The sequence below is a fragment of the Monodelphis domestica genome, chromosome X, assembly GCF_027887165.1.
Source record: "Monodelphis domestica isolate mMonDom1 chromosome X, mMonDom1.pri, whole genome shotgun sequence".
Lineage (NCBI taxonomy): Eukaryota > Metazoa > Chordata > Mammalia > Didelphimorphia > Didelphidae > Monodelphis > Monodelphis domestica.
The window spans coordinates 36231642-36259371 of NC_077235.1; the positions used below are offsets into that span (position 1 = coordinate 36231642).

The 27730-nt window shown below is 41.9% G+C and overlaps 1 protein-coding gene across 1 annotated transcript; it reads right to left on the bottom strand.

Annotated features, from left to right (window-relative positions):
• Positions 1 to 11315: 11315 nt before the first annotated feature.
• Positions 11316 to 12753, bottom strand: LOC100025095 (THO complex subunit 3-like). The gene has a single exon (XM_056808900.1). The coding sequence runs from the start codon at positions 12670 to 12672 to the stop codon at positions 11674 to 11676; it is 999 nt and encodes a 332-aa protein (XP_056664878.1). The 5' UTR covers positions 12673 to 12753; the 3' UTR covers positions 11316 to 11673.
• Between the last annotated feature and the right edge of the window lie 14977 nt (positions 12754 to 27730).

The following is a 27730-nucleotide window of genomic DNA, read 5'->3' on the forward strand; positions in this document are numbered from 1 at the left end:
AACACACACCACACACAAATACACACATATATACTGAGACATATACATATGTACACCTAGACACACTACACCCAGACACATACAGATACAAGCATACACACAGACATACTACACACATAAATACACACTCATTCACACCCATCTAAAGACACAGACATGCCATGTACATACATATACACACATGCATACACATGCATGTACCCAAATGTACTTATACATACACACATGCATATACAGCACACATAATGCACAGGTACACATCAAGCACTCTCACATTTGTACATGCACACTTGGACACACAGGCAAACATAAACATGCACATAGACACAGCACACACACAGAATCACATGTCCATACATACATACCACACAACATACACATGGGTACACATACATCTACACATGTATGTGCACACTAATCTATACACACATAGGACACATGTTGATGTACACAGATGCCATGTACTGACCCAATACATGTATACACATATGTACACATACATCTACACATGTATGTGCACACTAATCTATACACACATAGGACACATGTCGATGTACACAGATGCCATGTACTGACCCAACACATGTATACGCATATGTACACACATATTCACAGAAGACCCACAACAGACATATCCACATATGTACCCAGAAACATACATAAACACACAAACATTTCTTCCTAAGTAGAGCATTTGAAGAGGATTAATAAGTCCGTGGACTTGGGAGGAGGTCTCTGGCTCAACCAAACGTAAAACTATGGAAAGGGGCTTCTTCAGGCAGAATAGACATTTGGACCCGAACCCAGAATATTCCCCCAAACACATGCATTTCTGCCGAGAATGGAACTGACTTCTGCTGCTTCCTTTCTTGGCCCCCAAACTGGGCTTCTTTGACCCCAGATAGATACTCTTAATGAGGGGTTCTGCACATTGCAGGTGACAGATTGAATCGGATTTCTGAGGATCAGCCTAGCTAAGCATGGAAAAGCTTGTTGGCAGGAGGCTGGCCACACGGTGATGAGGTTTGGGGCCCTGGCACCCCCTGGGCCTGGAATATGAGCAGAGATAAGAAAAGAGAGTACAAAATCAGAAGACATTGAAGCCGCCTCCCAATAGAGAAAGAGGCTACCTAATCTACCAAGGCCACAGCCTACCAGAGAGAATGGGGAAAGAAGTCTATTCTTGATCTTCCTTGTGGCTTCTAGAATTCCAGCCTCTTCCTTCAGGCCAGGCGGAGGAATCCAAGAGAAGTGATGGCTGCTTACTAACATTTCTCTAGCGTCCTCAGGAATCTCTGAAATTTGGAGACTAAAACTATACTTTTCATTTTATGAGCTAAGCCTCATCATCTAGTAGTGGGATAGTCTAGTTTGGAATCAAAAGGACTCTGTGGGGGCTGCTAGGTATGTAGTGGATTGAGAGCCAGGCCCAGAGACATCGGGAGGTTCTGGGTTCACTTCCTCAGATACTTCCTAACTGTGTGACCCTGGGCAAGTCACTTGACCCCCATTGCCTAGCCCTTACCACTCTTCTGCCTTGGAGCCAATACACAGTATTGACTCCAAGACGGAAGGTGAGGGTTTAAAAAACCAAAACAAAGAAGGCCTTGCCCTTTTCTCCTTCAGACCCATTGCCTGGTCCATTTAAAATTGAACACTTGAAGAATTGGTGATCACTGAGGTACTTGCTAAAAGGTGAGACACACTGAAGCTGTTCTGCTGTGTGTACCCTGCTTTCCACGCGTAGTCTGCACTGACCATTTTTAGATATGGAAGGAGAATCAATACATATTTATACGCAGTCCTGAATCCACTTGAATCTCATAATATGTCACCGTACCAGAGGATTTAGGGAAAAAAGGGACCTTAGAGACCATAGATGTAGAGCTGGTAGAGACCTCGGCGGTTATTTAGGCCACGTTCTAAACATTACTTTGTCCTGAATGCCTTTAGCTTTGTGGTGAATTCCATGGATCCTTTCCCCAAATAATGCTTTGAAATGCATGAAATAAAGCAGATAGGATTACCAAGGAAATCTTTTATGTTGAAATATGGTTATCAAAACATGAAAAAAAAAAGAGCTTATGGATCCTAGATCAAGAACTTCTGCATCTCATCCCTTCATTTTACAGAGGAGGAAACTGTGGCCCAGAGAAGGGAAATGACTTGTCCAAGATAATACAACCAACAACTGGTAGGGGCAAAATTTGTACCTGGGACTCACTTGATAATGTTTCTGGGCCTTTCTATCATACAGCACCGCCTCTTACTTGTAGGGTCATCCTTTGACTTCTTGTGTGGACCTCTGCCCTGCGAAATAATCAGAGAGCGATTTTGAGGATCTGAGGACAATATGTGGTGATTTGTGTCCAAGGGCAGTTCCTGTGGACTTTCCGGGGAATTCTAGAGAGTGCCAGAAATATACTATTGGAAATCCTAGATGGAAGTAAGAAAAGGGCACTGGCCAAACACCCAGACAGCTCTGCCACTTGGTAGCCATATGATTCATCCCTTTCTTTGTACTCGGTCATAGGCGATGGCCAAAGTTTAGCTCTGAAGTTCCTCTTTTGGTTTTCATTAAATTCCTGAACTCCTTCAGAGTTGGAAAAGGCCTTTAGAGAGCATCTCTTCACAGAATTTCATTTTCCAGAGGAGAAAGCTAAACCCCAGAGGGAATTTCTCAAGGTTATTCGGTGAATTAATACTGGAAAAGGATAGACAAAAAATTCCTTCTCAGTGGCATGAGAAGATCCATCACTGGGTGGGTTCCAATCTTACCAAATTGTATGTTTGCAGGATAAACAGTGGGGGGGATCTTTACTGAGCAAACTGAATGATAAACCCCCTTGACATTTGTTAATACTGTAAACACCATTTGTTGGCAAATGATAAGCTTTATTGATACCACTAATGTGTGCGTTTGTAAGAACAATGTTCCACAAAATATTCACATCTGTCAACCCCATGCAAACTGTTCTAAGTCACTGTCTTTTAATGGCGGAATTATGCACGAACAAAAGGAAGGGCTGGAAATTAATATGCTACCAAAATCAGGAATAAATAATAATTTGGTTCTGCAAACAAGCAAGAATTCTCCTCTGCCAAAATCACCGTCCCTCACGTCCTCCTGAACAAAGTCTCAGAATTGAGATTGGTTATTAAATCTGACCTTGATCAGATTTTTTTTTATTAAGTCAGGAGAAAAAAGGGTGCTTAAAAGAGAGAGTTGTCATGGGATTAGAGTCCACCTACAGCAAGCTGTTTCCATGGCAACAAATCAAACACCATTTCCTCCAGCTCTGGTCTTCTACTTCAGAACTATGAACTTAGCATTGAATAATTATAGCAAAACGCAGCAATGTTGCATGAGGCCCAAAAAAGAAAAGAAAAAGAAAATCAATCTGGGAGCAGTGAATTATGTTAAAATGACAATTAACCCCCTCAACTTGGTTGTTTTGCAGCCTGTTCTCGTGGTGACAGGTCTTGCGTAGGTATTTGATTTTACAAATTGAAAGCATAATTCTTTTGGCATATGTAACCTTAAAAAAAAGGAAAAGTTGATTCATAATTCTATCCAAATTAATGAGTTCTGAAAGCTATGGGTAATGGCAATAATAGAAATTCAGTGTTGTGGCAGCAGAGCCTTCCAGAGACAGTAACATATGATGCCCTCCCTGAATTCTTCTCATGTTTGAAGGGTCTGAAAACATACTTGATCCCAGTACGTGGTTAGTGTCCCACAACCAATGAGCTATCTAAATTCATAGGCTTCAATGTCACACTACGAAAATCTTGGGAGAAAGTGAAACTGGGGAGCCACCATGCCACTTAGAACTTGGAGAATAACTTAAAGCTATTTACCTTATCTATAGCCGTGCCATATTGCTGTCTAATTGCATTGCTAGTATATGATTCTTCTCCATTGCTCGTACCTTCTGGATGAAGTTAAGTGTGTTATTTCCCCTGTGAATGATTCCAGCTTCTCTAGAAAACTTTGTTATCTTGATGGAGAAAAAGAAAGACTTTATCTAGGTAGACATCTGTAAACCCATATGAAAGCCTGGAGAATTTGAGCTTTTGTGAATGTAGATACTTTCTATTTTTCTTTGTATCACCAATGCCAAATATTTAAGCATTTTCTAAAATAAAAAAAACCTCCTTACTTTCTGTCTTAGAATAGATACAAGTATTTATTCCAAGGTAGAAGACTTGCCCAGGGCCACACAGTCAAGAAATGTCTAAGAACAGATTTGGACCCAGATCCTCCTGACTTCTCTTCTACCTGTGTCCCTCTTAACAGGTTGAGGTAAAATCTTACAATTTCCTGGACATCTCCAAACCATACTGCCTACATCCCGGCCACCTTCCACCTACCACCAGGACTAGATCTCCTGGGCTCTTATACGTGAGCTCTTCAGTTCACCCTCTGACTCTTTCCAAGTTAAGCTTTCCTAAACAGCCTCCTTACTTCACTGTATTGTAGACTGAAAAAAAAAAAATATATATATATATATATAAACACCCCCCTACATATATATCTATATAAAATTCTATATCACAGAGTTTTGGTTATATCGTGGGATTTTGTGGATGGATACCGTACTGTACACAATGGAAATGTAGTATGGCACACTATTGGCTGGTGGAATGAAAGGTGACCAATCACAGTGCTGTATTCTGTATCCTGGGTGCTGATTGGCTCAGTGACTGTAGCATCAGTCTGTTTGCTCTCCTGCTATTTGGAGGATATTTTGCCAGGGGAGGGGGTGTCTCTGGAATGTAACTCCAGTGATAGGTGAGGGATCACTGTATATTTTGTCACAGGCTATACAAGGGATGTTTCTTGAGGGCAGACTTTCTTGCTTTTGTATTTGAGTCTCCAATATTAATATCCTCCTGGTCCTGGATACTAGGCCTTAATGACGCCTGACTCTACCATACAAAGTAACTACAGATTGTAGTATATTGCTCCCTTCTTGTGTTGTGTGGCCGAATCTTTAGAGTCAGTTCGAATTGGAACAGGTGTGTAAGATACCATTTTGCCCCATTTCCACGATCAAGGACAGTGCTCTTCATTGGGGGAAGGAGCTGGCCTGGGAGCTGCCATGAATGATTCCCCCATAAAATAAAAGGCAAATGATCCCTGCATTACACTTAAGTGGTATTTATATGATTTTGGGTAATGAGAGCAATAATGATTATATTACTCCAATAATAAGAACAGAAAAGTACTGCACATCTGAGCCGACCATATGGGAGACATAAGGACCGTAAGCACTTTCACGTGGCGATGTAATTCCGTTCTGGAATCCTGGTTGCCAAACAGGTAAGAACTGTGAAAGTACTGGCTTTCTTTGGGGCCCGCTTCCCTCATTCCCTTTTCTGGTAGTGAAGGAGCAAAAGTGCTATGACCAGGGGAGCTAGTCATCTTTTTAGCAGTGGTCCATTGGGTCTGTCATCTCAGCAATGCTGATATTCCTTCCAGGATGCAGGTCTCATCCTATCTCTGCCACCCTCCATCCCCCAGTCCTCTTAAATAGTCCTGAGAGAGTCCACCCAACATGCTGAGGGGCTTCCTCAGCTTTTCTTTTTTGTGCCAAGTATGCCCTGGCTTACTCTCTCGGATCCTAGTGGGCTAGATCTGCCCCCTAGGACTCTAGGGATTTCTCTTCTCCAACACCTACTTTTAAGTCCCACCCCAGCCATGTTTCTCCCCCTGTTAGGGATCCAGTTCTATTTAACATCAATTAGCCTTTATGGAGGAGTCTTACTTTGAGGATGTAAACAGAAAACAAAGTACAGTTCCTCCCTCCCCATCCCTTCAGAGAATGCTCTTCCTTTATATCCTACATAACATTGGCCTTGCCAAATTAACATCTAAAAGCATTCCAATTGCCAAATGAGTCCTAGTCTCAGTTGCCCCTGCTGGCCTGGATTTCCCAGTTCACCCTTGAAGGTCCTTCCTGGTATTGATTCTGTGCCACCTCTAAACATGCAGGAGTGTCCTTAGAAGGTTGGAGACTGAACTAATCTCCTTTCTAACAGAAAAATGAAAGAGGCCCATTTCTCAGGACATGGGGAAAGAGCCCCAGGCCATCTCTGCTTACCCAGTGTTGTCAATGAAGGAGCCCAACAAGGAACAGGGCACCCAGAGAAACTGAGGCAAGAGTGACAGAAGAAAGTAACTAAGGCCTTTTAAAAAGCTTCATCAAAGAGTCTGCCTTTCACTAGCCAGTTGGCTGCCTGGAGTTTGATACCTGATGTATACACAGTCTCTTCGAGATGCCGCCCTTAGACATCACCATGAACCTGCCCAAAGTGACCTAACACACTTGATCCACATGGGGCAGCTGCATCGGATGCCCTCTGAGCATTGGATTTTGGGCATTGAAGGGATTTCCATGCATCCTCTGTCAATTACCCTTCTTTGTCCCGATGCCGCAGACAGACTCATCATCATTGACTTTCTTTAAGACTTTCCTCAAATGTCACCTTCTGCAGGCGTCCTGGCCACCCTGCCCCAGCTAGCTGCAGGATTCTTCCCCTCTCAGGTTGCTTTCCATTTATTCTAGATGCATCTTGGAGAGCCACATTTGTTTACATAAAAGTTGTCTCATTAGAATGGAAGCTTATTGAGGGCAGATGCCTCCTTTTAAGCCTTTCTTTTCATCCCCAGCACTAAACACTGTGCCTGGCACATATTAAATGTTTAATAAATGTGTGGACTGAATAACCATTTTTGATAATAACCTCATCTGATAATGTCCTTCTTAGGAATTCCTGCTTGTGTTTGGCACGTAATTCTCTTTTGCTCAAGGTCATTTATTTGCAGATTATTTTGTTCTCTGCTTTAGAATTATTGGATCATAGATCTGATTTGATTTGAATTAAAAAAACCCTTGCCTTCTGTTTTAGGATCCTTACTATGTGTTGGTTCCAAGGCAGAAGATTGGTAAGGGCTAGGCAATGGGGGTCAAGTGACTTGCCCAGGGTCATACAGCTAGGAAGTGTCTGAGGTCATATTTGAACCCAGGACCTCCCTTCTCTGGGCCTGGCTATCTACTGAGCCACCCAGATGGCCTTTCCCAAGCTAGTCTGATTAGGGTTTCTTGAAGGTTTCTTTTTGTTCTCAGGATCGCTTATTTTTGAGCATGACAGACTGTCATCCTGGTTAATGCAGATCATTTTGGACACTGTGTGAAACAGCCGTCGATTGGCTAAAAAGCTCAGAATTTATTAGAGAGCCATAGCATCGTAATGATCAAATTCATTCTCCTCCTCCCCAGTGCTTGATTAGGATTTTGATTTCTTTCTGATGACTGGGAACATGCCTTTAAAGGGTTGGACGCAATTGTATACCAACAGCAAAATGCAGTAACCGGAACCAAAAAAGAACATACTTTTTGTAGTAGAGCTTGAGAGCTGTCCCTTTCCTTCCCAATAATTTTCGTGATTTCTTTTGTTCTTTTCATAGTGCAAAAGGACTGGAAATTAAAGTAGGCACCAATCAATTGGGAAACAGCTGAACATTATCATAGTATAGTATAGTATATGCTACCTATATATTATAATGGGGAACCTGCTACATAGTGAGAAATGATGAAAGGCAAGGTTTCTTTGCAAAGTTAAGTTCAGCTGCTGCTTCTTCCAAGAAGCTTTCCCTGATTTCTTCTTCAGTCCCCCCTCCAATGTCAGGATTCTCTCCCTCCTGAAATCACCTAGTGCTATTTTAGCTGCGTGCATGTTTTGTGCAGAATGAAAGCTTCTCAAGGGGGAGCTGTTATTAGGGATGGGCGACACAGAATTTCAAATGTGGAGGATGCATGAATATGCCTATTTTCCTGCAGCTCCCTCCAAAATTTGTCATTTTCCCTTTTGGGTCAACATGGCCCTGTTGAAAAGCAATGAGGAGCTCAGCCTCCAAAGTTACTCAATGGTGCATCTCCTCTGACCCAAAGACAGCACTATTAGACCTCTACTCCAAAGAGATCAAAGGAAGATGAAAAGGCCCTCTTTTGTCTTTGTATTCCCAGTCCCTAGCATAATGCTTTGCAATCAATCAGTCTGCATTTATTAAGTACAAAGACAAAAATGAGACAGTGCCTGCACTCTAGCAGGGGAGATAATGGCCTCTAAGACGGAAAAAGCAAAATTTCAAAATAAATGGAAGGTTATTTGGGAGGGGATGACACCAGGAGCTTGGGAATCCAGACCAGCTTCCTCCAGATGGTTAGCTTGGAATCTCATCTTGAAGGAACTTGGGGAAGTGGAAGCCCAAGAGACATTAGAAGTGCTGAGTCCTGGCTTTTTGGAACATCATGGAGGACAGTTTGGTTGGAGCCCAGGGTTTGAGGGAGGGTGGGCTCCGGTTGTGTGCCAGGGGCTTTAAAAATGTCAAACAAAGGAGTTAGTATTTGATTCTAGACACAATGGGGAGCCACTGGAGTTAGAGCTGTGCTTTGGGAAAATCACTCGAGCAGCTTCATGGTGGGTGGATTAGAGCAGGGGTTCTTAACCTGGGGTCTGGCAACTTGTTTCTCAAATATGTCAATAACTGTATTTCAGTCCAAATTGGTTCCCTTTGTAATCCTACGTATTTAATTTGCTACATTTCCACGTATTAGCCTCAGAAGGGGTCCGGAGGCTTTACCAGTCTGCCAGAGGGGTCCATGACACACACAAAAGGTTAAGAACTCCTGCATTAAAGCATAATAACAGTGGTGGCCTTGTAAGTAGAGGAGAAGGTCCATAATCAAAAATGGTACAGAATTGAACTGAATATACCCTTTTCTTGTCCTTTGTATATAATGACGGGGCTACCACGCACTATAGGAAAGGTGTGTGATTTGAGGATTTCTTCCCCAGGACTGGCTTTCACTAAGCCTTCTACCTGCTAGAGGAGGCAGTACCCTTGCACCGTTAATGGCTTCTGTTCGTAAAGCGGTGACTGGATGAGCTTAGCGGTGCTGTGTGAGTATGGAACAAAACCAAGTCTATATTCATTAGGATTTGAACCCAGGAATTTGGCCTCATCAGAGTCATGTCCAAATCTGCCGAGATAACTAGCCACAGATGTGGTATCTGTAGGAAAGGATGCCACTTACTGAATTGACAGTATAATTTAGAGGATTAACATTTTTTCCCCAGATTTGAAAAAGATGACCGTGAACTGTAGTGACATGGTTCTAAATAACAGAGCAGATTTGGTGTGTGTGGCTGGGTCTAATCCTGGAGATGTGAGAGCAGAGATAGCAAATAATTGGTCAAGAGACCATAGTAGTTCCGCCTTTCTATCAGCAGATGGAGATACCCTCTTTCCATTTTCCAAGGAGCTTAACTACTAGACCAAATTATTGTCTGAACACTGAGGTCCCCTAGGTTTCCCAAACTCCCATTTCAAGATCTAATCACCAGTGTTACAGTACAAGAAGTACCCTGCAGGTTGCAAAGAATTATTTTCATTCGGAGGAAGATTTGCTGATATTCTGCAGATTGTCAGTAATGGTAAACTACAGTACTAATCAAGGATAGTGGGAGATTGCCTAACGTAAGTAATAGGGCCCTGAAAACAGCTTTTGAAAAAAGCTTTGATGAAAAAAAAGTGTGTTGTCTTAACATTCCACCAGGGCCAGAGCAGCCTGAATGGCTTTCTTGTGAAAGGATATGCACATTTCCTTCCCATTCTAAATTCCTTACCCTGATGCAGATGCATTCCAGTTGTCTTTCTTGGATCCATGAATTTCCTTGTCACTGAATTACTGTGGAAACCCACCAAGTGTTAAGTTTGTTTGGCATTGTACCAGAAAGAAATTTCTAGACCTGGGAACTAAATTGATCATGCCATAGGTTTGGTATTTCCGGCTGATTTCCACCAGTGGGACTGCCCAGGTAGCCATATTGTGCTCTGGTTGGTTCAGTAGTATAGATGTGGTTTCAGTGCTTTGCTTTTATGGCTCTTCTTAAAAAATAAAGGAAGGGATGTGGCTTATTGGTGGAAAGAATGCCTTTGGGACCAAAAAATCAGAGACCTGCAAATGCCATATTTATAAAGTATTAGGGAAGACTTTCGGATGGTGACAAGCCATCGCTCAGCTCTGGGAATTTTCTCTCCTTGTCCCCCATCTTTGGAATGTTCCCACTTCTCATCACTTACTGACTTACCTGATTTCCTTTAAGTCCCAACTAAATTCCCATTTTCTACAGGAAAGCTTTCCGAGCTCTCTTAATTCTAGTGCCTTCCCTCTCTTGGTTATTTTCTATTTATCTGTGATAGATTTTGTTTGTCCATTCTTGTTTGGCTGTTGCCTCCCCCCCCCCAATAGTTTGTAAGTTCTTTGAGGGCAGGGACTGTCATTGGTCTCTTTTTGTACTCCCAGCTCTTAGCACAGTACCTGACACAGAATAGACACTTAATTTTTTTTAACCCTTACCTTCTGGCTTAGAATCAATACTGTGTATTGGCTTCAAGGCAGAAGAGTGGTAAGAGCTAGGCAATGGGGGTTAAGTGACTTGCCCAGGGTCTCACAGCTGGGAAGTATATGAGGCCAAATTTGAACCCAGGACTTCCCATCTCTAGGCTTGGCTCTCAATCCACTGTCCATTCAGCTGCTCCCCACTTAACTTTTTTTTAACTGTCAGATGTGGGCAGGATATGAAATCCTGGATTGCAGACCCTTTTTTATATAATGGGAATGACTGAAGTTTCAGATGATACTATTTTCTACTAATTAAATGTCCACACAAAGACCAGATCCCTAAGTTCCTTTTTAACTCCCCACAAGTCCCTAGGATGGGGTTTCTTGCTCTGGGAGTACTGAGTAGATATTGACTGATAGGCTAAATCATACTATTAATGTGATTTAATGAATAATAATTACTTACAAGAATTATAGATATGTACCCAGGTCAACTACAAGGAAATTAAGGTAGCTGTTATCCTAAAACTATAATTAGAAAGATTCCTTTGATTTATAGTTTTCCCAAGATAAAATTATGCTTGTGTTTTTTCTATAGACCTTTTATTAAATATTAGGGTTGGAAATGGACTTAGGGATTAGAGAATTTATCTCCAAAAGGGACCTTTGACATAATTTAGTCTAAACCACTCCTTTTAGAGAAGAGGAAACAGACCTAGAGAGAGAAAGGAGGGGCACATCTGGGACTTAAAAATCGATATTGCTACTTTTAATCTAATATATTTAACATTCCCCAGACTCCCAAACCATTGTTCTTGACACCCCCACCCCCCATACACCCTTCCACCACAAAAAAGGACAAAGGCATTAGAATTCAACCAATTTTTATGAAAGGCTTCTTATAAAGTGAGATGAAGAGCACTCACGTATTAAAAGGACTTGTTTTTAACTTTTTTTGGAAAACAAGTTTTTAAGGAACTTCTCTTGTACTGGTCTGCCAGTTTGTAATATGTTTGTAAGTAAGTAAAGTCAGTAAAACAGCAAATGCTAACCTTGGAATTCTTGCCTATTTGTGTTTTTAAGGGTCTTTAGAAATTATCTGTCCAGTTCAATTTTCTTAATTTATAGAGGAGGAAACCGGGACTCAAAAAAACAGCAGTGTTCTCAATATTCGTTTACAGTGAAGGAAAACGGTTTTGGAAACTTCTTCAACAGTCGAGATGAATCAACACTCGAACATCCTCCTGCTTGCCCCTCTTTAGTTATCTTTGGAGTCATTAGGAAGGCCAAACAGTTTCACAATTCCAGTTTCCCGGCATTCCCCAGGCTCACCGACTTTGTCGTCACAGGCAAAGGCTAGCAGTGGAAATTTGGGGTGCCAGGCCACGGTGAAGGTTGGGGACTCACACTGTATATCCCACACCTTGTTTCCTGTCTCCACCTCGGCAATATCGATGAAATGATCCTCAGACGCAGACGCAATCATCTTCCCATCGTGGCTGAAACTGAGGGTTCTCACAGGCCAATCGAGCCTGGAGAGACACCTCACACACACCATCTCATTGAGATCCCAGAGACTCACGAGGGAATCAGCACTTCCTGTGGCAAAATATGTGCCGGTTGGATCAAATTTGATACAGATGCAGTTAGAGGGATGGGCATTAAGCGACTGCACCGGCTTTAGTTCTGGGTAACTGAGAATAGTGATGAAGCCGTTCCCATTGGTCAGGAAAAAGAGATTATTCTCGTTATTCCAGGAGATCTCATTAACCTCATACTTAAAGTGTTCCTCGGCCTTCACACGATGAGTGCGGGCATCGATGAACGTAATGACATCATTTCGATTGCCCACAGCAATAGTGAGGCCATCGGGGCTCCAACAGATATTCATGTTCTCACCTTTGGTTTTGATGTTGCTGGCACACCTGTTGTGACGAACATCCCAAATGCGAACACTCCTGTCCCCGGATGCGGTGACGAAGAGATCGGGGTTGCTGGGGTGCCAGCACAGCTGGTCGATGCTGTCCGTGTGCCCTTGGTAGCTGGACTCCTTCACTAGGCCGTTATCTTTTAGGAGGAAGACTCCGGCTGTCTTATCGAGGGAGCCCGATGCCAGGCGGGCCCCATTACAGCTCCAGGCCACTGAGAGCACTGCGGCAGTGTGCTCCTGGTACTCTTTGGTCTTGTTGTGGTCACGGAACCTCTTCTGCATCTCGAACATGTAGGCCGAAGGGCCATCGTCCCTCCAGCTCGCCATGAAACTGAAAGACAAAGAAGGGTCCTGCCTTTGGGAGACAATCTACAAGGCGCTGCTGGTGCTGGTGCTGCTGGTGCTGGTGCTGGTATAGACAGGGACTGCGGCCCTGATGCAAGTGAGGCAAGGAGAGGCCAGAAGAGGATCCCTGGGCAACAGTTGTGAAGTGGCAGGGGTGGGGCCAGAGGGGTGGGGCCAGAGCTGCTGCGCAGGCGCATTTGGAAACACGTGGGCTATTTGCGGGGGTAGATGGGAGGAGCCCTCGTGCTATGCGCGCCCCCGTGCTCGCTCTTGTAGCTATTTTGCATCTGCAAAAGTCCCTCTAAGGCCTTTGCAAGTCATTAGACTAGGCACTGGAGGGGTCATATTTTAATTTCCGGGCAAGGTGGTTCCAGTAGCCACGTGTTTGAACTCCTTTCTTTGACAGCTTTTTTCTTAACCCTTCAAAGTGACCCTCCGCAGAGCCCCAAGAGAGGAGGCAAAATTTGAATCCGGAACCTGTTCACTCTTACTGGGCAGCCCACCTTATGGGTATGATTTAGATGAGCGGAAATAACCCAAAGAAACTACTTTGCCAAACTTCCTGCCCTCGAGAACCGGATGCAGTTATTGTAAGCTTAAATTTCAAATAGTTACAAATGTTGCGAGTGCAAGAAATTGGTTTCCCTTGTCACCCCTGGGATTTGCTAAGGCTGTTACACAAGTGTGTGTCCTCTAGCTGTGAGCTTTGCAGAATCCTTAGTGGAACCCGCAAGGATTTGGTTTCCACCTACGTTGAAGGAGGTGAAGCATAAAGTCAAACTTCAGGGGGTTGCTTTTATTTTGCTGCAAATTGGCATCCTTTTTTGGAAAGAAATGCTCGTGTGCAATTCAATAAATGCATTTAATTAATAGAGACATTTAGTAGAGAAGCAGCCAGTGCCTGCCCTGGAAGCCCATCTTAATCCCCTTAATGCTAGTGCTTTCTCTCTCTTGATTATTTCCAATTTAGGCAGCATATGCGCATTTGGAGTTTGGGAAAGTGTCTGATAAGGGGTAAATGCTATAGAAATGCTTCTTGGCATCCCTTCCTTCTCCTAGTCTGTCCCCTTAGGGTCAGGAAAGGCTTACTTAGCCCCCATTAGACTGCCATCATCTGGAAATCAGGAACTGTTTTTTTTTTTTGCTTTTCTTTATATTTCCAGGGTTTGCAAAGTGTTGTGCATATAGTAGGTGCTCGATATATGCATAAGTAAAATGAGGAAATGATTATATAAAGTCTACATAATGTAAACTTGAGTTTAGTGCTTCTCTCTCTTTTTTAAAACCTTGTGTTCTTAGAATAGATAAAAGAGTGGGTGATTGGAATTAAATTACTTGCCCTGGTCCCACAGCTGGGAAATGTTGGAGGTGACATTTGAACCCAAGACTTGAGGTTTCCAAGCCTGGATCTATTAATCAAGCCACCCAGCTGCCCCTAAATGCATCCTTTTCAAATGATTCGTTTGGGGGTAGATAGAATTTCATTTTTGAAAACCCAAGTTTGAATGCTATTTAACACACCAGGATAACAGCTAAGTGATGGGGTAGATAGAGTACTTGGCTTGGAGGTGGGAAGACCTGAGTTAGAATCCTACCTTAGACACTGCCCAGCTTTGTGACCCTGGGTAAGTCACTTTATCTTTTGGGACTCAGTTTTCTCATCTGTAAAATGAGCTGGAGAAGGAAATGGCAAACCACCCTAGAGTTGTTGCCAAGAAAGCCCCAAGTGAGGCCATGAAGAGTTGGACACAAATGAAGAAAAAACCAAATGATTGAACAACAGCAACATGAAGAAAACTTTGTGCATTTTGATATGACGAGTGAGTGCTGTATAGTGGTAAAAGTGGAAAGACATGTTTCAAAACCAAAATCATTTTCCTTTTTCTCATATTGTGTGTAATGTTCTACACTCGTAGCTAATTTTGCAATGATCATTTTTCTTTGTATTTGTCATTCTTCCCACTTCTATTGGCATGGCCTTTCTTTTAAAAAATTTATCCCCATTAGCAAGAACTTATTTTTCTCTCCTTTGTCCCCTTCCTCCACACTTTCAAAATATTTAAACATTCTGATCAATGACATGAGTGACCAGGATTCCGAGGGATTTGTGATGAAGCATGCCACTCACCAATAGCCATTTGATAGGCCCAAGTTGATTTAGGAGAGGAGATTTTGGACCTGGCCCAGGAAGCAATTTGTTTTTCTTGGCTACGCCTATTTGTCATGGGGGAGGGGTCTTTTGCATTTCTTGTTTTATTTTCCCAGTGGAGGGGAAGTGGCACAAAGGAGAAGTAGGTGATAGGTGAGTAGGGTAGGCTTCTGAAGACGGATGGATTCATTGGTGGTGGCTTCTTGTGATATGGGGATGACAGAGGGCCATAAGACATGAGGACGGTGGGCCGGACATCCGCTATGGAGTTCAAATATTCTCCCTGGACATTGAAGCCCTTTGACAAGACCCTGGTTACCTTATCCTCATGAAAACTTTGGATGTTGGCACTGATGATAATACATTCCCTAAACGATTGATTGTGTATTTGTCTCCATACCCAGTGAGTGGAGTCCAACTTATGGCTGAAAATGATCAGAGTGACCCAAGTGGTCGGGGTGTGAGTCAGGTTGCTTCCATGGCAAAACCACAATGTTAAGTGCTTTTTGATCTAATGGGAAATCATAAGGAGAATTGGTTGGGGATAAATTATAATCAATCAGGTGGTTTCAGCTCACTAGTGTTGGTCCCAAGCCAAATATCCCACAAGAAAATTTTAGACAAAGGGTCCAAATGGAAGCTAAGCCCTCAGATGGTCTGCCCTTTGGCGGGCAGCTACCTGGGCCAGGTACTGAGTTTGAAAGTGAACCTTGGTATAGATTCTTGTCTCAGCCTCCCTTGATTCTCACCCTTTCATTTCCAGCACTGAAGTAAAAGCTCTCTTGGGAAATGGAGTTTGAAGAGCTCATTTTAAAATAACCTGTGGAAGCTATTTGAAGATATTACTGCCATGAGAGATAAAAGAAGTTCAATGGATGTCTCCATGCTTAGATTTTCAAAAAGGATTTGGCCAGGTTCTACATCAGAGATTGATGGCGAAGGCAAAGGGTAGTGGGATGGGTTAGAAAGCGGGTTGAATTAAAAATAAGACATTTTTGTTTCTCTAACCCCTAACTTTGGACTCCTGCTTTTAAATCTTCTCTGCTATGTGGTGTTTCTTTCTAACTTCATTTCAAGAGTTGGTCCATTATTGAAGCATACAACAGAGTTTTGGCCTCTGATCCCTAGAATTCTCTGCATGTTTTGTTCCCTCTCTCTTTTACCCTATGGTGATGGGAATCAGAGAATTTTGACCCATTAGCCCTGGAGACTCTAATTTGCTTAGAGATAGAAGAGAGAGCAATGTTACCTGGTAGTCTATATCTGTTTTAAATTATGACCGACAAGCGACTGGTATCAAATATTTTAGCAGTTTAATCTTTGCTTCAAATACTGTATTTTCATTTCATTAAAGCACAGGAGAATCCAGTGGTTTACTAGAGAGTAAGCTTCAGATTTCCAGATTGGTCTGGGATTCCCAAAGCAGAATTTGTCAGAGCTATGAAAGTCCCACAGTCATCTAGGTCTTTCCTTTTGCTCTTCTAGCATTTTGAATGTAGAGATTTAAAAGCACATTTTGTCATGAAATCATAGGGAGGACATTAGATAGAAAAGAGTTGTATATATAGAGTGTCACTGAAACTCCCTCCAAAGGGGCATCTAGGTAGCTCAGTGGATAGAGAGACAGGCCTGATGACTGGAGGTCCTGTGTTCAAATTTTACCTCGGACATATCTTAGCTGTGTGACCCTGGGCAAGTCACTTCACTCCCATTGCCTAGCCCTTACTACTTTTCTGCCTTGGAACCAATACACAGTACTGATTCTAAAACAGAAGGAAAGAGTTTTAAAAAATAAAAAAGGAACTCCCTCCAAATGGGTGGGTTGGTACTACCATGGAAGGCTAGAACCCCCAGTAAGAGCAGTGGTAAGGTTTATAGTAAAGGAGATAGTAGAGGGGCGACATTTGATCTGAGAAGGTCCTATGTATTCTCCAACTTACTCTTTACAAGTAAACTCTAGTTTTTCTCTCTTAAACCATTTGGGGGAGGGTTTTGCCTTTCATATCTGTGTATGCGTGATACCCAGGAGACTATTGAATAAATGTGAAAGAGGAAGTTGAAAAACTAGATGACCCTTTGTCAGGGGTGTGACTCAATGAACGCAACATTGGATGCTTTGTAAGTCGTTGAGTTTTTGGGTCCTTTTTGTATTTGTACAAGATTATAGGCCATTCATTCTCTGTTTAAGGGTTGGTCCAGTCATCAGCCCTGTTTCTTCTGCATGAAGCAAAAATCTTCTTTCTTGAATGAAACAGGGCGTGCCTGCCCCTCTCACTTGTTGTGCATGTGAGGAAGACTCTGCTATTGTCAATCACTTCAAACTTGGCTCTGTGGTTTGTAGCCGGACAGTGATGCTCTGAATAAGAAGAGCATGCCCTGGCTTTGACAAGGCAGCCCAAAACATCATTACAAGCTGGGGCTGTGTTAAGGGAGTCCTGGGTCTGGAATAAAGAATGAGTTCGTCTCACTGTAGCCTGCCTTGGGCAGCCACCCCTGGGATACTGTGTTGATTCTCATTTCCTGAGTGGAGGAAAGATGTCAGCAAACTGGAGTCCATGCAAAAGAAGGTAACCAGGATGGTGGCTGGTCCAAAGAACATACCGTGCAGGGTGCTATGACTGAAGGTGCTTAGCTTAAAGTGGAGAAGGCTTACGGGAAGCGTGGGATCTGCCTTCATATGTCTGTAGAGTTGTCATGGGGAAGACTGATTAGACTTGCCCTATTTGACCCCCCAAAGCATAACCAGGCCTTGGGTGTAGTCTGGCAATCTTGGGCTTGATATAAGGGGGGGGGGTGGAAATGTCATAACACTTGAAGCCGTTCGAAAGTAGAAAGGGTTGCCTTGGGAAGTGGTTCATTCTTCTTCACTGGAGGGCTTCAAGCTGTGGCCTGATGATGACTCACCAGGGATGTTACAGAGAGAGGGCATTCGTACAGTGGTAGAAGTTGGACTAGTTGACAGCTGAGAGATGTTTGTAGCTTAGTGGTACGGTATTTTGATCTCTAATTCTAAGTAGTGGAAACAAAGATGAAGGCCTACATTTTGAGGGGAGGTGGATTGGTAGTATGGAGAAATGATGGGGTTCTATCCAGATCCGAAGGGGGGGGGGAAGTTCACCATCTCCCTTTGGAGAAATGGTCTCTGAGCAACCTGCATTTGTTTCCCCTGATGTAACACCTTTGCCTACATCTCCCAGTTGCTGTACCTTCCAGCCCTTCTAGCTGCTTCCTTAATTGCTGCATTGGCATTCACCAAACCAACTTTGGCTCAGGGCCGCTTATGCATCAGAGTCCAAATGGAGGAGGGAGGCAGGAGGATGAGCTAGGAGCACATTACTCAAATAGCTCTGCTCTTTTTTATGCATGAAAGGCTTTCATATCACGCAGAAAAAAAACTGGCGTGGAAATCCATCATCTCCTGGCATTTAAGTAGAATTATAGGGAACATGTATATTTATCAGAAAACAAATGGGAGCGTAGCAGGTATCTAAAGAGAATTTGTGTGTGTAATTGTTATTTACCTCCAAAAGCTTGACAGGAAAGTCAGGGTTATATGAAAGACAGAGAGGCAAATTATTGCAATTCTAATCCCCTTTATTGTCGGAAATGTATGGCAGCTGTGGGGAAAAAGACAACCCATCCTCAGATGGAAAACCATCCAGAATCAATAAGACCTGAACTGAAATCTGTCAGACTCTTGGATGGGGCCACCACGTACCGGCATGGCTAAAGATCTGCTTTCTTCAGTGTGCCTTCATTGTGATGCTCTACATTGTTCCAAATGATGTATATTGCTGATGTTTTTCTGATGTTACATGGGAGAGGAAGGTCATTACTGTGGTAGTAAGGAGTGCGTGTGCATGTATGAGCGTGTGTGTGTGCGTGCGTGTGTGTATGATTAGCTTCCTGGAGAAAGTAACCAAGGGTGAATAAGAGTTCCCCTATTTTGCTAGAATATTCTTCTGCCTTTCCTAGCCAGAGGTCAGAGCAGCCAAAGGATTAGAGAAGCCCTTTGCCTTGGAAGTGAAGATATGGTGGGACTGAATAAAAATCGCAGGGTCAGGAAGCTGGAGAAAGGAGCACCTCTTCTTCTAGATTGAGCCCCCAATATGGGGAGTCACTGAACAATAGTTTTTTCACCTGTCACACCCATACACCCACACCCACACTCACACTCCCAAGCTACAGCAGCCCAGGAAATGGGAAAATAACTTGAAATTCTTGCATGACTCACTGAAATGAAAAAAATTTCAATATTGCTTTAGAAAAACCTAGTTTAATTATTTTCCAAGACGAATGACCTACAAGGGTCCTTCAACAGAATTAGGTGTATTGACATTTGGGAACAGAGGAGATTGAATTTGGGTGATGTCTTCTTTTCTTCAAAGGTTATGACATTCATTCTCTCATTTGCTCTTCATAAGAGCCCCATGAACTCAGAGAAACAAGTGGTGCTATTCTTATAAGAAAAAAGGCTGGCTGAAGAAACTGAGACATAGTCTTGAATCCAGTTGTCCAAGGTTGCACAGCTAGCTAGCAATGAAAAAAATCTATTAAGCACCTACCGTGTACCAGGTATTGTGCTAAGCCATGAGGATATGGAGACAAAAGCCCATTGGCCCCTGCCCTTGGGGGAACAAATGTGCGTATATGTAGGTATGTACAAGACACATGTAGATCATATTCAAGGTGACCTCAGAGGGAAAGATGCTAGCCACTTGGGCTTTGGGAGACTAGGAAAGGCTTCTTGAAGGAAAGTAAGGGTTCCAGAGAGAGGAGGGGAGCAGAGGAAGAACATTCTAGGCAGAGAGGATAGCCAGTGCTAAAGGTACAGGGAAAGAAGATGGCATGTCTGGACTATGGAGTAGGAAGTAAGAGATGAAAACATTAGAGAGGTAGGAAAGGATCAAATTGTGCCCATCTGAGGTATTTGTGTTTGACCCTAGAGGCAATAGGGAGCTATAGAGTAATTGGTGACAGGGCCAGATTTGGGAAAATCACTTTTTCAAGAGTGGAGGATGGACAAGAGACTTGAGGCGGGGAGGCTTAGAGAATGGGTTACTTAACTAGTTTTGGCAAGAGACGATGGAGGCTCATGAGCTAGGGTACTGGAAATGGACATAGAATTAGAAATAAGAAAATTTAGCAACTGACTGAATATGTGGGGAAGACAATAATGAGACCAAGGTGAAGATAGCAAACCTGGGTGGCTGGAAGGACAGGGTGCCTTCAACAGTAATAGGGTGGTTCAGATTAAGGCTGAATTGGAGGCGTGCACATAATGAGTTCTGATTTGAGCGTGTGGAATTTGAAATGCTTTTGTATATAGTTAGGAATGTCCAGCAGTTGGTCCACTTGAGGCACAGGGCTCAGGAGAGAGGAATGGGTATGTGTGTGTGTTTACATATAAGAGAGGGGAAGAGGGAGAGACAGAGGAAGCTAGAGAATGCCAGTGCCAGAATGCCAGGAGAATGCTCCTGAGTAATGTCTGAGGCTGGTGCTTTTCCTCTTACCTATATTAGGTATCATTTATATATTATCTCATTCCTGTGATCATAGAAGTATTTTGACTTCATTTTAGAGATGAAGAGACTGAGGCTTACAGAAGTTGTAAGTTGCCCAAGGTCACATGATTAGTAAGCAGCACACAGCCAGCTAGGTGGTACAGGGGTTAAAGCACTGGGCCTGGCTTCAGGAAGACCTGAGTTCAAAAGTAGACTCAGACTTTTACTAGCTGGGTGACCCTGGGCAAGTTACTTAACCTCTTCTTGCCTCAGTTTCCCAAATGTAAAACGGAAGCAATAATAGCACTTCCCTTGCAAGATTGTGTTGTGAGAGACTTAAATGAAATATTTGTGAATATTGTACCTAGAACAGTTCCTTTCTCATTGCTAGGCTCTAGAGCTTGCTTCCTTTTCTGCCTCCAACCTTAGACTGGAATCCAGGTCTCTTCTGCCTCAGTGCTCTTTCCATGCCACCATGCTTTCCCTTTATTTCCAGTAAGATCTCAAGTTAGCCTCTACTAGAATATCAATATAAACAACTATACTTGCTTAGATGCCATTTACATTGCAGAGAATTTCAGTGCCTAAAGTGTTAGAACAATTTTTTCAGTTTCTTTCTTGAAGTCCCCCAGAGTATCCTTCATTCACTCATTCACTTTACCTCCTGATAGGGTTTCACATAGGGCTGTCATCTTGTTGTTCACTTTGCATTATTTCAGAAAGGGCTTTCCAGAGGTCTTTACATTTTTCAAGATTGTTCCTTTTCATCTGTCCTGCTCTAGTCTATTCCTTCCTGTTTACCTTGTCTGCTGCTGTAGCCCTTAGATCATAGGCCCTTGCCATTCATCCTATTGCCAAACCCTATGGGGGGGGGCTTAACTCTTTCACTTTGGGGCATCTTCTTCCCTGATTGTCAGACATGTCCCATGGCCCACTATAGAAGCATCATGGAATGGTGCATAGAACATTAAGAAGATTTGCATTTGAATCCTTCCTTAGACATTTTGTGCCTCAGTTTTCTCTTGGGTGAAAAGAATGGGTTAAACTAGATGTCTGTTAAGGTCTCTTCTCCCTCTAATTTTATGATTGATCTGCCCTTTTCCATTTTCTTCCCATCAGCCCTCCCTGTCATTGAACCCTCCAGACTGGATTTGGCCATCTGCCCTGCCACACTGTGCTTAACCTCCCCAGCACCCTCTTTCCATCCCTGGAAGTGTAATCAAATCTGTACTAACTTTCCTACTGTGAAGGTGACATCAGTCTCCCTCCTGTGCGTTCATTCGCCATCCTTGTGTCTTCTCAAACCAGAACACCTGTCTCTGGTTACTACTCCTCTCCTGTGTTGTCTTCCCCGTTAGGTCAGCTCCTTGAGGGCCAGGAATAACTCACTCTTGTATTTGTATTCCTACCAACCAAAACAATGCTTTTAAATAACTGTGATTTTAGGCAAGAGGTTACTTCTGCTTATCTCAGTTCCCTCAGCTGTAAAATGTGGATAACATTAATAATTGTTGTCAGAATCAAGTAAGAAAATTGCCAAGTTCCTGGCACATAATAGATGTTTTGTTTAAACTCTCACTTTCTGTCTTAGTAATGACTCTGAGTCAGAAGGGCCAAGATCTAGGCAATGAGTGCCAAGTGACTTTCCTAGGATCACAGAGCTAGGAAATGTCTGGGGTCATATTTGAACCCAGGACCTCCCAATACCAGGTTTGGGGCTCTGTCCACTGTGCTATTTAGCTGTTCTGTGATAGTTGCTTAATCCTTCCTATTACTTTTTTTCCTCTCTGGTTCTCTCCCTCCTTTCTTTCCTCCCTTCCTGTTCCCTCTTTTCTCTTTCCCCTCCCCTTCTCTCTCTGCCCCACATTTCTGTCTCCTTCAGACTTTTTCTTGAAGACCTCCAATAAAGGGAAATAGCCTGTCTAAAGCGGTTCATTCCATGTTTGGACAGTTCTAATTTTAGTCAACCATAAAATCAAGCCTAAATTTTCCTATTTGCAATATTCACTCATCGCTCCTCCTAAACATCTACATGGATTGGTGGTGGATTAGCTGGCTTGAAAGAGCCTTTAAAGAACTCCACAAACCTCCAAATCTCAACATCTGACCAAAATCCTCTGCAATTGAAAGTCCATCCTATCATTCTGGCCTTTTTATACCACACACTCTTCAATCCAATAATGCTGGTCTCCTTGCTGTTCCATGAAAAAGATACTCCATCACTCTTTTTGGCTGTCCCCCATGCTCAGAATGCTCTCCCTCCTGACCTCCTTTAAGTTCAAACTAAAATCCCAACCTCTATAGCAGAAGTGTTATCCATGAAACCCCCACCCTCTCAAGTGCTGCCTGAACCAGATTAAAATACAATCAGGAACATCTAAGAAAGTCAAAATACAATAAAACCGAGATAATATCCCATTTGAAAACTAGGCCAATATGTGCCCTGCTGGAATCCTTCTGTATGGATTAATGGCTCTTGTTTCTCTTTGAGTTTGCCACCCCTGCTCCATAGAAAGTCTTTTCCAAGGAGGTAACAAAAATATTTCTGTTTGTAGATGCCATGATGATATGGAAAATGGTAGAAATTCAACTAAAAAGTTAGTTGAGACTATCAATAATCATAGCGAAGTAGCAGGACATAATATAAATCCACAAAAATCATTCGCATTTTTTATATTACTAATGAAGTCTTGAAAGAAGAGATGGAAAGAGATACTCCATTTAAAATAAACATAGATAGAATAAAATACCTGGGAGTATATCTGCCAAAATAATCCTAGGAACTACAGGAACATAATTATAAAACACTTTCTACATAAAGCCAGATCTAAATAAGATTGGAGAAATATTAATTGTTTGTGGATGGGCAGAGCCAATTAATAATACTATGTACTTATTCAATGCCATCCAAATTAAACTGCCCAAAATTATTTTACTGAGCTAGAAAAAAGGATAACAAAAATCATTTGGAAAAGAACAAAAAAATCAAAAAAAGAATAAAAGAATTAAAATTTAAAAATGTAATGTAAATGAAGGTAGAATAGCTATGACAGACTTTAAACAGTAGTAAAAGATTATAGTAAGCTTGAATTTGACAAAAGCATAGATTCAGATTTTTTGGGATAAGAAATCACCATTTTGTAAAAAATTGTTGGGACAACTGGAAAGTAGTTTGGCAGAAACTAGATATAGAGCTATAACTTATGCTATTCACTAAGATCAAAATGGGTACATTATTGAGACATAAAAGGAGATATCACAAGTAAATTAGAATAGAAAACATATGACCTATCAGATTTATAGATAGAAGAGGAATTTATAAGTCAACAAGAGACAGAGAGCATTGAGAGATATAAAATGAATAATTTTGACTACATTAAATTGAAAAGGTTTTGTACAAATGAAATATTTCCAAGATTAGGACAGCCAAAAATTGGGAGAAAATTTTTATAGCAGCCTCTCAGACTTTTCATATCTAAACTATATACAGAACTCTGTCATATTTATAAGAATAAGAGGCATTCCCCAATTGCTAAATGGGCAAAAGATATGAACAGACAGTTTTCAGATGAAGGAATCAAAACTATATATAGCTATATGAAAAAATGCACTAAATCATTACTAATTAGAGAAATGCAAATGAAAACAGTTCTGAGATATCTCACAACCCATCAGATTGGATAAAACGGAGAGCAATTTGGAATTATACCCAGAGAGTTATAAAACTGTATACCTTTAAACCCAGTAATACTATCCCTAGGTCTGTTTCTCAAGGAGATTGGGGAAAAAGGAAAATAACCCTTATGTGACAAAATATAACACCCCTTTGTAATGGCAAAAACCTGGAAATCAAGGGGATGCCTATCAACTGGGGAATGGCTAAACCATTTGTGGTATTTGATTGTGATGGAATTGTAATGCTCCAGAAGAAACAATGAGTAGACTAATTTTTTTAAAAACTTGGAAAGAACTACATAGGAAAATGAACAGTGAAATGAGCAGAACTAAAAGAACATTTTACACAGATGCAGGTTTAATGCCTGAAGAATAATTTGTAAATGTTACCAGAGAAAAAACTGAAAAATGGAAACACGAAAAACATAATTTTTACATACTTATCTCTCTATGATGTGAGGAAGAGAGGGGCTGAGATGCTTGTACATAAATTCTATTAATAAAAAAATAAACAAAGAACCCATATCCTCTGATCATTGTGCCACATTTATATTATTTCTCTTCTATGAAGTCAGTAAATATACTCTATTAGATGGAGGAAAATAAAAAAGAAACCCTTCCTCCACATCTCTTAATTCTACTACCTTTTCTCCTTTCATGATTTTCTCTTTATCCTTTATATAGGTTTTTTAAAGTTATTTGCTAGTTGTCTCCCTCTTTGGATTGTGAGCTTCTTGAGGGTAGGGATTGTCTTCTGCCTTTTTATTTTCGGTACCCTCAGTGCTAAGCACAGAAGCCAGTTTATACTTTGTCCCCTTCTGATTCCTAGGCTGCTCCATTTTCTTGATATCTGCTGTCTGAGTAATGCTAATCTGATTGGTGCACTAAGAGCATTGGACCTCTTGTGCTGTGTAGCATCAGGGGCTTGTGTCAGGCAATCAAAAGGAGAGCTGTCAGAATGCCAGGCTGTGGGCGTTGAGTGTGCAACTCCTCACCTCAGCAGCTCGCTCTGACTCAAAATGGGGATTTTCATTGTTAATTTGAATCTTTATTTGGATGAGTCACTGTGATTAAAAGCAGTGGAAAAAACCAATTTGGCTAAAAGCAGCAGGACTGGCACTCATTCACCTTGACTGTCTCCACAAAGAGAAGCAACGCTCTGCTTCCTAGGATCAGTTTGGGAGGAATGATTTCTGAAGAACAGAAATAATAATTCAGTTCAGCTCAATAAATGTGAAGTCTGGACTATAGATGGTTCTTGGCACTGGGCATAGAGAAGAGATAAGACTCGGTCCTTGCTTTCATGTAGCTGTCAGTTTAATGAGGAAGCCCTCCATGTACAAGGTAGTGGGTTATTGGGGTAAGAAGAGACCCAAATAAAATGCCTTCAGAAAACCAGAGAGGGAAGGATGACTTTCAGCTCCTTCCAAAAGGAAGTAGCAACTATAGCTGATGTATCAGTTAAAAAGTGACATCATATTCTTTATGCATTTCATTTGCTATTCATTCACTCAAAAACTTATTCAGGGGGCAGCTGGGTGGCTCTGTGGATTGAGAGACAGGCCTAAAGATGGGAGGTCCTGGGTTCAAATCTGGCCTCAGATACTTCTTTGCTGTGTGACCCTGGGCAAGTCACTTGACCCCCATGGCCCAGCCCTTACCACTCTTCTGTCTTGGAGCCAATACACAGTATTGATTCCAAGATGGAAGATAAGGGCAAAAAGAAAAAAATAAAAATTTATTCAGTACCTATGTGCAAGCCATTGTGCTAGAGATTGAAACAAAAAGAGTTTCTGAAGGAGCTTATCATCTTTTGGGAGGACCCTACATGAAAACAGAAAAATACAATATTGTTTGTGGTTAGAGAAAACACTAATAAATAACTAGGGGCATTAGGAATGGCTTCCTGTAGGAGGTGGTAGGGAGAGAGTGAATTTTAGGCATGATGGACATAACCTGTGCAAAAGTATGGAGGTAGGAGATAGAATGCCAAATCTAGTGAATAGTAAGTAGGCTAGTTTGACTAGAGAGTAGAATAGGTGAAGGAGAGTCCAATAGGAAGCTTGTGCACAGATTGTACAGGGTGTTCAATGACAAAATGAGGAGTTTGTGGTCTATTCTTGGGGCATTAGGGAACCATTGAAAGCTCTCCAGCAGAGAAGCAAAATGATTAAACTCATGCTTTAAGTTTAGATGATATGATGGAAAACAAGGAGTCTCTACAAGTTTTTTGGTAAGGGAATGTGTCAATAAAAGTGGTAGTTAGTGAATACCAGTTTAGTACCCTGTGCTGAAGGTCCTAAAGAGGGAGGAGATTAGGAAGAGAGAGATTCCAGGAGATTACTGGATTAGGGCTGATTCCTGCCTCCAAGGCCATTTGCTTTTCTACTGCAAGAGAGCAGCAATTAAGAGTCTGAATAGAAGATTACAAAAACCCTCCGACTTTCTGTTTTAGTAACAACTCTGAGGCAGAAGAGCGGCAAAGGCTAGACAGTTGAGGTTAAGTGACTTGCCCAGGGTCACAAAGCTAGAAAGTTTCTGAGGCCAGGTTTAGATCCAGCTCTTCCAGACTCTATCTACTGTGCCATCTAGATGCTCTGAGATTTTGTTATGATGTTGTCCTAAATTAGCCCCCTGGACCATATCTCTACATCGCCACTGATCTGACCATATTGGCAGGGTATTAAGGGCTTTTTCTGCACACATCTGTCCCCATTGTTGAAGCTGAAGAATCTAACAGTTGCATTGTGGTCTAGTTTTTGGTCACATGGTCTCAAACTCAGTTGTACTATTATCCCAATTTGAAAATATGCATCTCTTGGGGATTTTTTAACCTCAGAAGGGGCTTTAATGGAGAATTCATTTATTCAATAATGTAAATGGAGTTTTGGTTAGCTCTCTTGTACATTATAAACTGAACGAACCCCTCGCTTAGAGCAGATTCGGTTTATCATATCAAGCCTACTCAGGGATTATTGACACTAAATGACTAAAAATCATGTTGAGATCTGCTTGGGGACCCTTAAATCCATGGCATATTGACGCCATAGATCATAATGGTTTCTGCAGAGGGAGACCACAATAACCATGCTCTCTTTCAGGAGCCCGGAACAATGGAGGTTGTAAACTTGACAATGTGAATTAGTTTATTTATTTATTTTTATACAACAGATGTTGTTTGACCTAGAAGAAGGAATAATATTATAGAAATTGAGATCAGTCTGAGGGAAAAAATAAAGATGTCTAAAAATAAAATACAAATAACAGCTGCTAGAATTGTATTTCTAATATATCAGTGTTGACAGTTTTCTTATTCTCAATTGCATTTGGCATTCATGGGGAAGTATTTGAATGGGAAGAATTATAATAGGAGGGCACAGACAGTGGGAAGAGAGACAACCCAGCTACATGGGAGGTGTTCCTCTGCACACTCAAATTACCCATTCTTGGGATGTCCTTGATAGTCTGGCCTGAAAGCCTGGCAGCAACCTTGGGACCTAGAGCAGATGTGCCCAGCAGCAGGTTTTAAAGGGCAAAACCATCTCCAGCAGTTTGCCAAATGATTGCCTGGAAATTCAGGAGGCCTCAACTCTGCTGATTTTTTTTGTCATGCACTCTGTCTCTTTTGTTTGAAAACTGCAAATCTCTTATACTGGATATCAGAAAATTGGCAGCAGATGCAATTATGAAACCGTTCAGTGGTTCCAGGTAG

What these genes read in the sequence shown, in the direction of transcription:
- LOC100025095 (XM_056808900.1), bottom strand. Translation starts at nt 12,672, where the DNA reads ATGGCGAGCTGGAGGGACGATGGCCCTTCGGCCTACATGTTCGAGATG.